Source organism: Ambystoma mexicanum, chromosome 1q, assembly GCF_040938575.1.
Source record: "Ambystoma mexicanum isolate Mex_15411 chromosome 1q, UKY_AmexF1_1, whole genome shotgun sequence".
Lineage (NCBI taxonomy): Eukaryota > Metazoa > Chordata > Amphibia > Caudata > Ambystomatidae > Ambystoma > Ambystoma mexicanum.
This window is the reverse complement of record NC_090922.1, coordinates 221772995-221791025: the sequence shown is the minus strand read 5'-3', so window position 1 is coordinate 221791025 and position 18031 is coordinate 221772995. Positions and strand designations below refer to the sequence as shown.

The 18031-nt window shown below is 45.3% G+C and overlaps 1 protein-coding gene across 1 annotated transcript in view; it reads left to right on the top strand.

Annotated features, from left to right (window-relative positions):
- LIG1 (DNA ligase 1) overlaps positions 1-18031 on the top strand; it is an 876776-nt gene that overhangs the window by 714610 nt on the left and 144135 nt on the right. Inside the window, exons 23-24 of the mRNA XM_069637540.1 lie at positions 9418-9570; positions 9792-9845. Coding sequence (XP_069493641.1) covers positions 9418-9570; positions 9792-9845 — 207 coding nt within the window. The remainder of the gene's footprint in view (positions 1-9417; positions 9571-9791; positions 9846-18031) is intronic.

Genomic DNA, 18031 nt, shown 5'->3' with positions numbered 1-18031 from the left:
CTGGAGGAGCGGTTTGCTGGAACGTGGTGAGGACAGGGAGGGAACGGTCCAACACTGCAGACCTATCCCATGCAAGCCACCTCAATACGAAGCACTAAGAGGAAGACTGGGAAGAGCTCTACCTGCGAGTTGAGCACCACCAGGGACACACTGTTGTGATGCCCACACCAAGTTGGCTCAATCTTCAAATCCAGTTGCCCAATAAGAATCGCAAGGGGGAAGGCCAGACCAACTGGTATAGTGGCCTACGTGCTCAAAGGGAAAAATAACGCAGCACAGCTGGGAAACTTGGAGGAAATGGCTGCCCCATGGCAGGTGACTCCGCAAGAAGGCGGCCCTATCCTGGTGGCAATAGCCGCGCTGAAGACGTCATTAAAGCGCAAAATCATAGCGATGATCATGAACTTCAAGGACAGGGAAATTATTTTGGCTTTCTCCAGAGGAGGAGGAGGAGGAACTATAACCAGGGGATCTTCAAAGCTTCTGTCCAGGCTACACTGCGCTAGTCCAACGGCGTAGAGCAATGTTTGTGCCGACCAAGGAGCGCTTAAGACGAGCAAACGTGCGGTACATGCTGATTTATCCGGCCAAATTGAAAGTCTTGCATAATGGAAGGTTTCAATTTTTTGAAAGCACTGCGGAGGCACACTCCTAGATGGACTTGCAGGCGGCGATACCGCAGCTCCTGGGCACGGTCAATAACGCGTACTGGCGTGGGAGCAGACATCGGCTTTTCTTATTCACCCTAGAGCCCTGCTGCAAAGGCTGGTAAATACGGGAAGAATGCAGGAGCATGCAGCACTGGGTTACCGGACCAGTACGGGCATCCAGACGGCTGCTGCAGATGCGACTGTCACAAGCCCTAGTTGTATTTTGAGATGCCAGTTTTTTTAGGTATTGAGCTGATGCACGTCACCTGAAGGAGGGGGGCAGGCGGGGACTGGAGAGGCAGCTGAGCCCGAGCAGGCGATTCACTGCTGGGCTGTTTGGTTTGGTTGGTAGCTATTGGGTTGTTTTTACAGTTGTTTGGGATTGGGGGATCAGAGGGGCGGGAGATAGATTACATGTTCCCTGGGAAGAAAGGCTGAGTAACTTTGTGCACATAGAATATGAGGCCAGAACTATATCGGACCATGCCGCACTGATTGTAACATGCAGAGTGTGGCCCTGAGACCCCGGGTACCTAACTGGCGCCTGAGGGCGGAAGCACTGCAAGAGGAGTTGTTTAATGACTACCAGAGGGACCAGATAGAGGGGTACTTAAAACAGACAGCGTAGCTTAGGTGAGCACAGTAAGGGACCCATTTATGGTGGTCATGCCAGGAAAGGCGATGGGGAACAATGGGAGGCCTAAGAGCAGATCTACTAAAAACCCTGGGAGACATTGACATTGAGAATGAGATCAGAAGTGCTGAGAAAGCTGAGGGAGAACCGCCTGTTGTGTCGGGCGGGTGACGGAACAGAGGCAAAAATGTGTGGAGCATGAGAAAGACTGGGATGTTTTGACTTCGCAAAATACTCAGTCTGCATGCAGTGGGGGACAAACCGGGGAGACTGCTGGCGTGGCTATGCAGGCAGGAAGAACCAAGAGACTGCCTGATGTATACAGGGATTTAGCTAGAACGCATGAAGGGATAAAAAAAGTTTTTTTTTTTTAAAAAGATTCTACAAAACCCTATACAACGGACGAGACAACAGAAAGGAGTGTGGACATAGTGGAGGCCTTGGGGCAACTTGATCTACCAAAACTGGGAGAAGACCAAGTGGGTGCACTGGATGCCCCACAGACTCTAGAAGAAATTAGGGAAGTGATAAGAGACCTCCAAGTCCCCGGGACCGGACGGGCTACCGGGGAGTTCTACAAAACATATGAGGAAATACTAGCACCTAGATTGCTCCAGGTCTTTACAGAAGCATATGAGCTGGGAGTACTACCCAGCAGCCTAAGAGAAGCCACGATCATACGAATCCTTAAACCGGGTAAACCACTGCAGTGCTGCGCATCATACCGGCTCCTCTGTATGGTGAACCAGGACTGTAAAATCCTGATGGCTGTGTTGGCAAACAGACTGAGGAGAGTAATAGGGGACCTAGTACACACAGACCAAACTGGGTTTGTCCCATGGAGGAACACCACATGGAATTTGTGGAAACTACACCATGTCATAGACGGCACTAATCACCTGACGGACGAAAGTGCGGTGGCCTCATTAAAAGCAGTCAAGTCCTTTGACTCTGTCTGCTGGGACTGGATGTTTGCGGCGTTGGCGCATTTTTCGGAATTGGCAAAGCTTTCTTGAGACTGGTAAAGCTGATGTGCACGGCGCACAGGGTCCATGTGAAGACAGGCAGACAGACCTCTGAGGTGTGGCAAGCGCAGAAGGGCACCGAGCAGAGTTGTCCACTATCGCTGATGCTGTATGTTCTAGCATTGGAGCCAAAGGCTTTGTTCCTCAGGAAGGAGTATGAGTAGGTGGGGATAAAGCTAGACGGAGTGGTGCACCTAATCTCCTTGTATGCAGACGGCATGCTGATGTATGTAAATAGGCCCGCTGACAACTTACCGCACTTGTTGGATGTCATTGACCAGGACGCTAAGCTATCGGGGATTAGGGTGAACAGGGAGAAGTCCTGCCTGTTCCTGCTTGCCGGGCTTAGAGACCTCGTCGAACAGAATCTGCCCCGACTGGGACTTGTGTGGGAGACGGATACCATTTCGTGATTTAGGTATTAACATGTGGCTCGACCCAGAGGCCTCACACAAGAACAATGCGCAAAAAGGCCATGGACAACGTGGCCGGACCCATGAAGTTCTGGAAGAGGCTACCTCTGGGAGTACCGGGAAGAGCAGCCCTCTTGAAATTAGTTGTACACCCCCCTTCCCACCCTGCCTCCTGTATTATTTCACCAGTGTCCCTTATAACATACCTGCAATCTTCTTTTGGAGTCTGAACGTGTTGGTTAGAGACTTTTTGTGGGAGGGAGAAACTGAATTTCTTTGAGCACCCTATAGAGAGACTATGCTGCGGGCGGGATGAAAGTACCCCACTTTGAGTGCTACTACCTGGCAGGGCAGCTGCAACGTGTGGTGCGCTGGCTGGGGGACAAAGCTTCACAAGACACCTTGCTATTGCAACCGTTGCTGAAGCAATATTTTTTGAGGGAAGTATTATGGGTTAAGGAGCTTGCTCTGGAGAGACCCTCCCTGCAGTTGAAACTGGGCAAAGAAATATGGCAGAGAAGCTGGAAACTCCTAGGTGACTCAGATCCTTGCTCAGTGCATGTTCCCCTGGTGGGAATCATCAGTAAACTGTGAGGGGCACTGGTGCAATATAGGAGACACTGGGAGGTCAAAGGTATAGCCACGATTGGGGACCTAGTTAGAAGATAAAATAATAGCTTTCCAGGCCCTGGTCAGCGAATATGGTATACACGAAGGGCAATTACTGCTGTACTTGGGCATGATCAAGAGAATTGGGGAAAGATGGCTTGGTCCGCAGAGTGAAGTGGGGATCAACGAGAAATTAAATACCATGTACGACGTGTCAGAAGGGAGACACATGGTCTCTAGACTATGATTTGTTCCTGGGCAGGTTGGGTGCGTCAGAGCAGAAGGTACGCGCAGTAAGTGGGAGACAGACATAGGGAGAGCACTTACAGATGCAGAATGGGTAAGGGCACTGAGCTATACAAAGCAAGTATCAAGAAACGCCAGGTTCAAACTCAACCAAGTATGTCACTCACAGAGCGTGTATGTTGGGGAAAATTCTAATTTCTTTGATAATTCCCTTCAACCTTAGAGACCCCCAGCTCTTTTGCTGGACTTTAGGACTTTTTAATTTTAACCTTGGAGTGAGTGAAAACTTTTTTTCTCTCTGATGTGTTTTGACCTGATTGGAATTTTTATTTTTGGAGTCTGGCAAACTCCATTGGCATCTACTTTTTGTATGGTGGCACACAGCACCTTCAGTGCAGTGTCACTGAGAAATCCTTTAGATTTCCCATACAGTTTAAATACCTTTTCTTGTGTGAACTACTGTTCCCAAGAATAGTAAAGTGAAATTGACTTAACTTACCTTTTCTCTTTGTGGGGCCAGCACGCACTATTTTATGTGGAGTGCTGGGGGGATGATTACCTAGTAGCCCCTTATCCTACTCTCTCATGTAACATTTTTTATGTTACCCTCACTACTTTAAATGGCTGGTGGCAGTGGTTTAATTTTCCTACCATTGTGTCCCTACGACTGAGGCTCAGGAACCCCAGGGTCTGCATCGCTGCAACCGGACAGAACCCAGCTGGACCACTCTTCTTCAAACCATAGGTACTGTTTATACTTGGGGTACTTACCTCTGAGTCTTTGAGCTGTGCTTTTCTCAGTTGAGACTTGCACTGGCTTATCTTTAGAGTTGATTTCAACTCTGCTTTTCACAGACTTAACAGCTTGTGACCCTACACGTGATTTTTCTACAAACTCTAACTTTGTGCAAGACTTTATCTAAGAAGTGCCTCAGCTCCATAGACTGTATTCCAATTGACTTCTAGCCCATTGACATCCTGTCTCCCGGCAGACTCTTCTAGCCCACTGACTTTGATATTGTTTGTCCCTCATAGGTGGTAACTTGTTTTAGAATGTTACTGCTGGGAAAGGCTTGTTGAGATTTCATTGAAATATTTAGTTGTCCTCACATATACTGAGAACCTCTTTAACATTTTCCTTCCTTAAACCTTTCCTTTCTCCAACCTCAGAATCTGCAAAGTAAAACTAGTGCATTATATAAATGCCATTACTGTACTTGTGAATGAAGTCACCTCGGGGTGTACTAATTGTCTAAGAAGCATATCCGAAGAGTATCCACTAACTTGTTTTGATTCTGAAAAGTATTTTAAAGTATATTTGTAGTGTTACATATCTTGCCCTTTTTAAAGAACGCTTATTTAAAAATTGATGTTAAATAAATAACTATGTATAACTTAAACCTTGAGTGTAAGTGTTACTTGGTTACTTGTATTTGCGATTTTCATTGCTACAGCTCTACAGCTCACATTTACCCCTCTTGAGATAGGCCTGGCTTCTCACCCTACCAACTTTATTACAGACCTGTACTAAAAGGTGGGTTACCTAATACCAAGCAGATAAGTGTTGTTTAGTCTCACACAGTTTTACTACATCAATTCTTACCTGAGACTTTTGTTGAATAAAAACATGTTTTTTTGAAAAAAAACTAGCCCTACACATCAGAGGCAAACCCGACACTTTTCCACATTTTCCTTACCAAAGACAATGAACATATAAGAGCACAAACTACTTTATCCATCCATAACTCACTGCATCCTTCATCAGCATTTTACGAAGGAGTCTCAAAGCATACCTGTTTTCCCACGCATTATAACCCTGCCCAATCACCCCCGATATCACTTGCTTATCCTAATCATCCTTTCCTTTCCAGAAAACATTTTGTAACATTTTTCAACTCCCACCTTTTCAAACTTTTAACCGTGTAAGGTGCTCCAAGACCCTCTGTGTAGGGCTAGTGCTAAACAAAAAGTAAAATAACATTTCAGATCCATGGTACCAGAAGAGCAGTGGCATAGGTAGGATCCCAATATTATTACTGTATGATCTGAAGAGGAATTGTAAGGGAAAACCCTCTTTACCTATACATATTTGGTTGATTCTCCTGAAGAGCTTGCAAAGGTGAACATCTTTGCCCCCCAAAGTGTGTGGTAGACAGATTGTGTGGGTGGCTTACGTGGATGTTATCCTCTCTGACTGAACTTATGTTGGAATTCAGTGCAGTGCCATGAGATTGTGAATATGCAAGGGCAAACTATTAATACATTTTAGTAAGACGAAATACATTTGAATTGGTGTGAGCAAACTTATTCTGAACACAATAATCACTCCTGTAGGAGTCATAAATAAAGTGAACAGCTACACCTATTTAGGCCAGTAAGTTTCTGATCTGAAGTTATGAAGAGCTAATAGCCGCCAAAGTTAGGAAAGCTCACACTTTAATGCTAGTCATCAAGAAATGTGTGACAGAAACTGCTGGATTCAGCCTCAAGAGGGATATTGGTTGCATATAAGCAGAGTTTGATGACATCAGTGATGTAGGACTGGAAACCAGTCTAGGGAATTGCACAGTGTGGTTGCAAAGACTGAAGGGCTCACTATGGAGTAGTGTGATGTGAAGAGGGGAGTGTGGGGGGGTCAGAGTTTTCGGATTGAGGCCTTAAGGTTCAAGTTGGGTCGAACATCACTACATACTAGTGAGTCAATAAACCAGGTTTTTATATACATCAAGGCGAGGACGGCCCCTACTAGTCCCTTACTAGCATTATTGGGGAACGTTTTTCAAAGTGAGTGTAATGTATTGGGTGCAGTGTTTTGGAAAATCAATGGGACTTTTTTTCAGGAAGTAGGATGGACCCCTGAATGAGACAGAGGCTAATCCTTTCTGAAAAAGGAATTGGTGGTGAACGCTGAAGTACATGATTTGCTTGACTCTCATACATACGTCTCTAATTTAGCTAGCAATGGTACTTTCAAGTTACATCGCAAGTATTTGACTGCTCAGAACTGCTTAGCACAGTTCCCAACACCACGATTCTGTAGATGTGTCCTCCTAAGATTGAATAAGCTTCTCATTCTTTCAGTCTGCGGTGTATGGTATGGTGTTGGAGCTGATAAGAGATGCTGCAGATTATGCAAAATAAGGGAGGAGATGGAGAGCAACCATCATGTTTTAAGTTCCTGTATTAAAATTAAGGATAAACTCTGTGGCATTGGTATTGCTGTAAAAAAAAGACTGTGCCATGTTATACTATGATATAAAATAAGATGTAATGTTACTGTTGCTTACTGTGTATTGATAAGCAGCTAAAAGTATTTGTGTATGTAAACTTAAGCATATTTTTATAATATTTTTAATGGAAATTTAATTGAGATAGTTTGAATGTTTGATTGCTGGGTGTTTATATTTTCTATATATTGTATTATATTGTGTGGATAGTTTTATTTAAACTGAATCATACTGAATAAATTAACAAAATAAGCATTAACTTAGAATTAACTTAGAAGTAAAAGGTAGAAGAATGTTACTAGAGAATGTTGTCCTTCAATGCAAATAAACAGCATATTTCAAGACATAAAATAAGCAGTGTTGCATAGCAATTTGCTGTACAGTCCTGTAGACTTGTTAATTAAATTGACACTTGTATAACAAAGTTAGCTATTTAAGTTACCATGTTCAATGAAAGTACAGCTCATCCTGCATTTCCTCTGTTGCCCTCAGGGCCCCCACCATCTGCTTTGCTCGGTTCACTGCAAATTCAAAGGGACTAATGGAAAGATAATCTGGATGATACTTTTATTAGCGGACTATATCCTGTCTGGCAAAGAGCAGTATCTGTTGGCTTTATTTATTTTTTAAAACTGTCATGCAATTCCATTCCTAATAATTTAACTTGTTACATAATGCATAACTACAGTATTGCTACTGCATATCTGTGTTGTCTCCATGCTTTAGAGTAAAGTTTAAGTCGGTGTATCTTAATCTCGTAGTGTCAGTTATATTTTAGTTTATAAGGGGAAGATGCATCATATTGACGAGTGAACACCTTTGATCCATTGGTACATGATAACATGACCAAATGCTCTTGATGGCAAGCCTAGTTCTTTGACCTCCAGCAAGTCTGCTAACCCAATTGCATAGTCGAGAAGATTAAATGAAGGGAAAGTGCCATTTGGAAGGGATGTTTGAAACTTTTATTTATTTAACATTTACTTTGTTTACAATAAATGTAAAAAAAAAGTTTCACATTTGCATAGCTAGCCCCTGGGTTGCAACAGTGTTTTAAACATTAAATCGGTTTGTGGTGACGTGTATCATTTTACAGGAAGCACATTTAATTTTTTTGTCATCAGTAGTCATGGCTCGAGTGCAATTTTCTGCTGTTGCCTGGGTAAACCAAGTTCCTCGACCTGTAGGTTTAGCGGAATCTTAAAGTATTTGCAAGGCCTGACTCCCCTCATTAATATCTTACTTCAGATGTACACAAGGAGGCAGTATTGTTGCTCATTTTATGTCGTGGGTAGAAAATAATCTGACGCATTACAAATATTAGTACAGCATTGCTAATAAAAATGGGATTATTTGCTAATCAGGAACGTTTTAGTTTGCAAACTCTGCTAATCGATTTTTTTAAAACTAATTTATGCCTTGTATTTCTTTCACTTTACTGTACTGGTGAAACAGCCGGCTTCGTTTTTGGTTGTGGGTCATTGGTCCTTCACCTCCAAGAAAAGGGCTCCTATCCTGCCCTCCAATAATAGACAAACGTAAAAGTGAGGTTGTAGCACTAAAACACATCCTGGGTTATTTGCATACCCACAATACTATGTATGCAAATACATATTTAAAATGTTACCATGTTGTCCTGGGCAGTTATCGTTTTTATAATCTGCATGCACTTTATTTTGCAGTACAACAAGATTGTTTGCAACATCCCCTCCCCCTCAAGTGCTTATTGAAACCATTTATAGGAAAGTGTTGCAATAGCAGTCATTAACGCCTATGTCCAATGAAACTCTAAATACTATTAAAGTAGCCAGATTGCTTGAAAAGCATTGCAGGTGTCAGATTATCTGCTCTGGTAATGCTGTTTGAGTAGTGGCAGAAATATATTACCATACCCATAATCTTTTACAGGTCAAGCAAATAATATTGCAAACTTTGGTTTATAGTGACATTATCGAATGTAAAAATGTGGAATGCATTAATTTCGAATCAAAAATGTCAAAAGTCTGATTTTTTTTTTCTGTTTAATGGGGGGGTTTCCCCCCAACCTCTTGTTTTTTTTTTAAATGTCCCTTTTTTACTAGCCAAACCCCCAAAAAAACATAAAATAAAAAAAAATATTCAACATTTTTTTTCGAAAAAAATGCATTCGAAATTATTCATTCGACATTTTAACTGGATACCGCAAACTTCAACTCCAGTGGCAGGCTAATGTAGCAAAAGCTTTGCATTAAATTTGCCTACCCAAAGTCCTTTCCAGCAAAATAAATAGTTTCTTCCGTAGCAGGGCTACATAAAAACATTGGGATTGATTAGTATGCTTTATCTTTCTTGAAAGAGAAACAAATTGCAGATGACTGCTGGGGGATTGTGCCTTGAGAAAGTGGTAATTGTGTGTGCAGGACTTGCTCTTTTGAGCGGCACCCAGAGGGATGTTTGGCAAGCGCACAGCATAGAGGGAACGTGGCCTGCAAGATTTGTCATTTAGGCACTATTGTATTTGTATTGCGGACTATATTAGAAAGGTCAATTCACAAAAAATCATTGCGATCAGAGAACTTTAACCAAAAGCGGATTTGGAATGTGTACAATTGTAACTGTTCATTTGTTTTCCAGCTCAAGAAGGATTACCTGGAAGGTGTCGGAGACACATTGGACTTAGTCGTGATTGGTGGATACCTGGGCAAAGGTAAAAGAACTGGCATGTATGGCGGCTTCCTTCTGGCATCTTACGATGAGGAAAGTGAAGAATACCAGACCATTTGTAAGGTAAGTGAACACAGGCACAGGCATGTAAGCACTTCATTCAAATATGGCTACACTTCAGTATTTTATTGCTCGATTCCAGTACCATGGTGGCAGCACTACAAGAACGCACCCATGATATGTAATGAGAGAAAATATACTATTCCAATATATACCTATTTATTGCCTTTAGTAGTCATCTTCCCTCGTCCTTCAGCCTCTCTCCATATTTTTGCACTCTACAGATCGGCACAGGGTTTACAGAGGAGGACCTGGAAAAACATCATACCTTCCTCAAGGTAGGCTTAACCATGCATACATCCAAGTCTTCAGATCTTTGGCAGAACATGCATACTCTGTAGCACCTATTTACAACCTTAGAAATGTCCAGAACTATTTGTCCTCCTTTTGTTTGTTAGCTGTGTGAAATTATACATGATTTGTTCTCTCCATAGTCTAGCTTTTATTATTACAAACTCATTAGCTGGTAATCCTCACAATGGCAAACATATATTTAAAGTGAAAGGGGCATTACAACACTGTTGTGCGTCAAGAAGCCAGTCTTGTGAGGCCACAATTAATCCCGTTTTACTTTTAAGCATCCATCACCTCCTTTCCCTCCATATACTTTGTGTCGTCCCCGGGAAAGGAACAAACTTGACCACCCAGTTTTCAGAATTTAATTTATAATAGGTGCCCAAACGCATGCACGGGACACAGATTTACATGCTTCTCTCTCAAGCACACATGGCACCTACCGCCAGTTCTCTTTTTCACCTTGAAGGTATTGGGATGCCATACACGCTTAAAACAAATGTACTACCTCCATTTCACTGATGGCCTCAATGCTGAAAGACAAGATATTCCTTTCTTGAGCAGGCTTTTTTCCTGAAGGCACCCTTCCTTGAGTGTTTTGGCCTATGCCACACTTGGCCTCTTTGTTCGCTATGCGGCACTTTCTCTTCAGTCACTCTGGTGCCAGGTGAGAAGACGCCTTACAGTGACTTCTTCCAGTGCACTAGGTAAGCAAGTATTTTCACTGGCTCCAAGACTGGGTGAACACGGTGTACCGTTCAGGTCCCTGGTTGCCCACCCACCTGTACCCAAGGAGAGACTGCGATTCTTTCTGTCCGGCACACCTGCTGAGGTGCCCTCAGTTGCTAACACGAGTCTCAGCCCGAGTTGCTGCCTAGGCTGTTTGAGACCATCCTAATTGCTGAGGTTCCCTTCAGAGCTAAATCGTAGGCTGAACCGACCATCTATATCTCTTACAGAGTGCTCCTCAGAACCAACAATAGTTTTTAAACCAAGTTGTTAGGAAAGATTTACCTTTGTTTGACTTGTCCGAAGACGCCCCGCATATCTGCTGGCTTTTGGTTTTTCATGATCCTTTTCAGCAGGTGATCTACTTTTTCCACCCCGCTTTCTAATGCAACTTTGGAAAGGGGATGATACTTTTTATTTGAGGCGTGGTGTTTGGGGCTAATGATTATCTGTGGGGGGTTTCCCCCCTGTGTTTTGCTGCTGCTCTGAATTAAAAAACTAAATTGAAAAATGAAACCTTTTGGGTATGAAACAATTGGGGGTAAAAACACTGGAACCTCTTGGGGAAAGTACTGGTTAAGCCCCTAAAGTTACAAGTACAGGGGGACCTTGTCCCCAATTTCTACCTAGGTGTAGCACTACTACCTCCAGTCTGGTGGTAGTTCAGGGGGCCTCAGTGGGTGTTATAGAAATGCCATGGCTAACTACTGGACCATAGCCCCCTGTTACTGCTATCACTTCACATCAACACCCAATAAAGCTATCTTGGAATGTCAAAGGCGTTCTGGGACTGAAAGATCCCCTATTCAATGCTCCTGTTCTCAGGACTGCAGGAAAACCTTCTTAGTGCAGCTGGATGGTTCAGATGTTGGAATAGTAGCAGTAGCATCTCATGTGGATGAAAAGGATGGGGAACACCCTCCTGTTCTATCCGCCATTAAATTAAATGTAGTTAGCAGAGGTGGTCCATTCAAGACCTGCAATGCTTGCTTGACCAGACCTTTTCATTGGGGCCTTCCATCAACCACAACTTGGAGATCTGAATTTAGTTGATTTCAGTGGTTCACCCACCTGAGCATGGTTTTCCCTACCATAGAACAGATACCAGCCCTTCAATCTTGCTGCAGAACACTAACGAAGAGAGGAACTGTCTGTTATGCTGTATCTCAGTCCTGTTTGCCCTACAATTGCACTGAACAAAACTCCTGTCATGACGACATGGGGCCAGGAAGTTCAAATGCAGCGTGCCTCAGTGTATTTCCCCTTTGCGGTCTAAGAGGACTCAGGGTGGTCTCTGTGGTAGGACCATGTCAACAGTGGCGTTTCCTTTGAGGAACCGAAGTGCACAAGTTAAAATGGTATTCCCCCTTCTCTGGCAAGGGAGCCACCATGAATCAAGGTGTAACTCCCTTTTCCCTGACAATCGCCCCCACTGCCTCTGTGCTTTCTGGCTTCTTAACTATGGGAATGGGCCATCCAATTTCACATCATACCTGCCTCATTATAACTGTTGGGTTTCCTTAAGACCGAGGCAGATTCCTTGAGTCTATTCACTAACCCCTTTGACGAGCGGGAACCTGTTGTCACTTCTGCCTCGCGTGTGGGCAGCACTCGTAGGGAAATGCAATCACACTCCCATGGCACAGTCAGTCCCTAAATGTTTTTTATGTACCCAAACCAAACTGCTCTTCAGGTTCAGTTGCAGTGACCCACCACATGATGCGAATAGCCCCTTGGTGACGTAATAGGTGTTCTGTGGTCTCCTTCTTCTTGCAGCAGGGAATTCATGGAAAATTACTTTGAGGTTTTGCCAAGGCAGCAAGGACTGGTCCTCTATCCCTCTCTGTAATTGGTGTCCTTGGTAGAATGACCTAGCTTTTGACCACCAGTGTTCGTTAGGAATATTAAAATAATTCAGGCAGCAAGGAAAGATTTTTTTTATCAATAAAGGAGCAAATCGATGACGTTCGGCCATCGGCCATTGGACAGGAGTGAGGATCTACCTTACTGCCACTTGGATTATGTTCTATCCTTTATTGCAAGTTTAGCAGAATCTTCTAGCAAGATTGGATCTTGTCTCACTTATTTGTTGGCCATTGGGGCGTTGCTTAACTTTTCTTGTTTTCTCTTCAGAATCCGGTGGTGAAGGGGAATTTCGATGTTGGTACTCCTTAATTTCCTGTTAAAATCGCCCTGGCCTATTTGCATAACCTTGTACAATGATGCACACACCCATCCTTCTTACCAAAGGTAGTTACTGAATTCCATTCTGACCTGACTATGTTTCTGTCAGTTTTCTTTTTTTTTTGTATGCAGTTGTTGATGTCGAAAGAGTTCTTCCCAAACTCTGTGCATGTAGAACGTACCAAAAGCGTTGGTCTGTCTTTGTCACTTTTGGTGACCAAAATGCACGCCAGCAAGCTTGTAAGCAAATTGCCAATTTGATTGTTTCATGTGCATCTCAGTGATGCACTTCATCGGGGCTTCCATCTCCAAAAGGTCTCCATGCCCACTACAAAATAAATTGGGAACATTGTTTAGCCTTCCAGCATCCTGTTCCACTAGAGAACATTTTCAACGTGGCCAACCCCTTTTGTTTTGCAATAGAAACCCCTTACTCCTTCTAAAAGCACTACCCAAGCCCCCTAGTTCCCTGACCGCAGTTCATGGGCAGATGCACAGTTCGGCAGTCCGTTTTAAAGAATTATTTTGGTTCAACAGTGCTTTTAATCTGGAATATAGATGATTTTGAAGTCTTTTAAAGGCATAAGAGAAATAATGTTTCTCCAGCATTGGATCTTTCATGGAGTCACATGCTTAGAATATTCCCCGTCGTCAGACTGGGAACCCTCCTTACACATATATAGTCGTTTCCTATAGGAAAAAACTTCCGACACTTGTGTGTCCTATCCACATCTACGTCCGTTCACGCATGCCCCGTAGGACGTAGCGGTATAAAAGCCCCGCCCCCGCGGGTCCCGTCAGATTTCAACCGTCTCCAAAGATAGTGGGATCTCCTCGCGTAGTCTCTACTTTCTAGGTTATTGTTGAAATTACTCGTTTTTGATCGAAAGGTTATTAGTCTTACCAGGATGGCGGGCAAACCGCTCTTCCGCCCGTGCGCCACGTGCGGATTGAAAAAGGTTTACGAGGGGGACGGCCATCTAGATTGTATATATTGCCTCCACCCTCACCATTCGGCAGACCAGTGCGAAATATGTAAAGGTTTTTCCCAGAAAACCCTGAAAGATCGGAGTCGGCGACTGGTGTTGTGGTTAAATGACAGGGCGGGAGCATATCCTCAGTCGGAGGTTGGCTCCGTGCGCAGCGTGGCCTCGACGAAAACATCGGGGGCCCCGCGCCGTTCAACCTCGTCGGAACCACCGGCAAAGAAAACTCGACCGGCGGAAAAGGATGTTCCACGAAGCCACTCTTCCAAAGACTCTTCAAAAGAATCTTCAAAAAAGTCTTCATCGTCGAAAAAACATGGAAAGGAAAGGCCAAAATCCTCCTCGGGCGATCCTCATAGATCCGCCACGAGTAGAGAGTCGGAAAAGCGCAGGGAGAGCTCTGTGAAGGCGGGACCGCCTAAGCCACCTGCAGGCCCACCGTCGACGAACCAGTCAGTGTCTTCACTGCCGCTAACGCAGTTGGTTTCCCCCGTCATCAACCCGCTGACGACGACGGCGACTATGTCCTCGTCGACCGAAGTTCAGGCCTGGAGACCAGAGGTTTTTGATCTGGTGTTGCCGGACACGTTGCTGCAGGAACAAGCAGCATCGATTTCCTCGAAGGAAGACGACGGCTTCAGGATTGCGGGCCCGGAAGATCTTGGGCTCCGAGCCAACTCACCATCAGGAGCAACCTGTTCTCAGGTGTTTACCCAGTTTTCAAACTCACAATCGGCCCTGTCCATGGAGGTCCTGTCCTCATTGCACTCGCTTCTGAAATCGTTGGATGAAAGGCTTCCACCAGTGAACCAGTCAACGAGCCAGGCATGTCACATCGTCCAACCCAAACGACCAGAGTTCCGGTGACTCCAGTGGTCCACGAGGAGGGTGAGCTGTCGGACTCTGTATCTGACCGAGGATCGGTATCGGATATCTCCCTGTCTCCATCTAGGGATCCTTCCTGGGTGTCGGATGTTGAATTGGAAACACCAAAGAGCCCCACTCACCCGTCTCCACCAGACGATATTGGCGCTTTTCATTCAATGATGGAAAAGGCATGCAAGGAATTTGGCTTGGTCCAGCAGGAGGAGAAAAAGGACTGTTTTCTGTTCGACCATATGGGTAAGAATAGACGTTCAGTATTCTCAATACCCATTTTAGATCATGTCTGGAAAGAGGGTGTTCAAACCATGCGTCACCCGTTTTCTGAACCGGCCGTCAAAGGCCGCATTGAAAAGAAGTTTAAAGTGCCAGACTCTACCCCGAAATGTCTTTCGTCCCAACCTACACCTGACTCAGTGGTGTCGGCAGCAGCGACAAGGAAAGCGAGGGCCCAACACAAGTGCTCTACCCCTACGGATAATGAGGCAAGGCGCCAAGATGTGTTTGGTAAGAAGGTACTATCCGTGGGTGCTACAACTGTGAAAGCAGCCAACTCTTTGGCTATTGTCGCCAGGTACGACAGGGAAATGTGGCACAGACTACCCCCTATACTGGACCACCTTCCGGAGGAACATCGAAAACCGGCTATGTCTCTGGTACGAGAGGGCGAAGAAGCGGCGAATCATGCAATTAACATAGCGGTGGACCTGGCGGAGTCGGGCTTTAAACAAGTAAACAACGGGGTTGTTCTTAGACGCCAGGCTTGGCTTAAGTGCACCAACTTCAGGCCCGAGGTGCCGTATAAAGTATTGGACATGCCCTTCGAAGGTGACCACCTTTTTGGAGAAAAGGTGGATGAGGCCCTGAAAGGCATGAAGGAGGACTCGGATACGGCACGCTCGTTGGGTGCCCTTCAAAGTGGAAAACATTTTCGATTTTTTTCGTCCCTTTAAAGGGGCATCGGGCAATTCAAGATTCTCGGCATCCAGGGATAGATCCTTTGGCAGATCAGCATACCCTTCCCAGGGATATAGACGCGCCTCTCAAAACTCAAACCGGCGCGAAATTTCCAGTCATCCAAGAGACGACCGGCCTATCCCTCGTCGACGAACAAACAAAAAGACCAGCAATGACGGGAAGCGCACCGTTCTGGGAGGAAGTGTCAAGCTGCGTCAAAGAATGGGAGGACATCACAACAGATCAGTGGGTGTTGGACACAGTGAGGTACGGACATTCGCTACTATTCAAATGCAAACCTCCGAAATGTCCACCGGTATTCCTACCCCAACCACATCTGAGCGTTTTGCTGCAGGAAGTAGCACTTATGTTACAGAAAGGTGCCATAGAAGTGGTTCCTGCATCGCAGAAAGGCCAAGGGGTATACTCGCTGTGTTTTGTGGTAAAAAAGCCAAACGGAAAGTGGCGTCCCATTCTCGACCTGCGCGACCTCAAGACCTTACAGAGCCAAAAATTCAAAATGCTCACGCTGCAGGAAGTAATCTGGTCAATTCAAGTGGGAGATTTTTTGGCGTCGCTGGATCTACAGGACGCGTACTTCCACATACCTATGTGTCAAAAACACAAAGTTTCTGAGGTTCATGGTAGGTCGGACACACTACCAAATCGCAGTGCTTCCGTTTGGTCTCTCATCCTCCCCAAGAACGTTCACAAAATGTTTGGCACCTGTGGCAGCCTGGCTGAGAAAGAAAGGGCATCATGTATACCCGTACCTCGACGACTGGCTTGTGAGGGGATCCTCCTCGGCGTCGACCAACGACAGGGTACAGGCTACCTTACAGCTTCTGCAACGACTGGGATTCGCAGTGAACTTCGAAAAGTCCTCTCTAAGGCCATCAAAGAACTTAAAGTTCTTGGGAGCTCAATTCGAAACCCAGTCGGGAATAGTGAAACCTTCCCTAGACAGAATGTCAAAGATCAATCGACTGACGAGTCAACTACGTTTACATGGCACACTCTCAGTGAGAAAGTATGTGGCGACCCTAGGTTCCATGGCTTCCTGCATCCATCTAGTAGCCAACTGTCGATTGTTCATGAGGCCACTTCAGGAATTCCTAGCGGACAGATAGAAGCAGGCCATGGGTCGGTAGTCAGACAGGGTAACCGTCGACGACGACGAAATCATCCGGGCCCTCCAATGGTGGAAAAGCGTTCACAACCTGGACAGAGGGTTACCTCTACAAGAACCAGAATTTCAGCGAACCATCATCACGGATGCATCCCTGACAGGCTGGGGAGCACACATGGACAACTACCAAACCCAGGGCAGATGGTCCCCGACCGAATCACTCCTACATATCAATGTACTGGAACTGAGGGCAGTGAGATGGGCCTTGAGGTCATTCCTCCCACATATCAAGGGGTTGAGAGTAAGAGTGCTGACAGACAACACGACAGCCATGTTCTACTTGATAAAACAGGGCGGCACGAGGTCCAGGACCCTGTCTGGGGAGGCTCAAAAGGTATGGCATTGGGCTTTGAAACACAACATATCTATAGTGGCTCATCATCTTCCAGGAGTGAAGAACGTACAAGCGGATTCCCTAAGCAGAAGCATGGCCCAGATACACGAGTGGGAGATGGACACCATTCAGCTGCAGAAAATCTTCAAAAGATGGGGTCACCCCTCAGTGGATCTCTTCGCAACGAAGGAAAACAAGAAATGCGAGCAGTTCGCGAGCAGATGGCCTCAGAAAGGATCCCTAGGGGAAGTGTTCTCATTTCCATGGACAGACAAGTTCCTGTACGCCTTCCCTCCGTTTCCCCTTATACGGAGAACTGTACAGTGGATACGCAGATACAAATGCCGGGTCATTCTAGTGGCACCGTATTGGCCGAGACAACCTTGGTTTTCCGACCTACTGCATCTGTCGTTGGAACAACCGATAACATTCCAGAAGGTTCCGAATCTCCTGTCCAGGGACAAGGGAACGGTGTGGCATCACAATCCGGACAGCCTCAACCTGACGGCCTGGCTCCTGACTTTTCGGAATTTGGCAATTTGAAAGTTTCGTCGGATTGCCGGAGAATTCTACAGGCGGCTAGGGCTCCTTCCACCAACAAGTCATACATCTGCAAGTGGCGAAGGTTCTGTATGTGGTGTCAAACGCAACATGAAATACGGCCTTTAGAAGTAACTCCAGAACAAGTTTTACCGTATCTTCTTCACCTGGCGGAGAGTGGGTTATCCTCGTCATCCATAAAGGTGCACCTGGCGGCCATCTCAAGGTTCACGAGGAGGAGACAGTCCTCTTCGTTATTCAGCGACAGACTGGTGGAACATTTCATGAGGGGTCTTTTTCGAACTTTCCCCCCAACGAAACGGTTTCCACCAATATGGAGTCTAAATGTGGTGTTGGCGGCCTTAATGA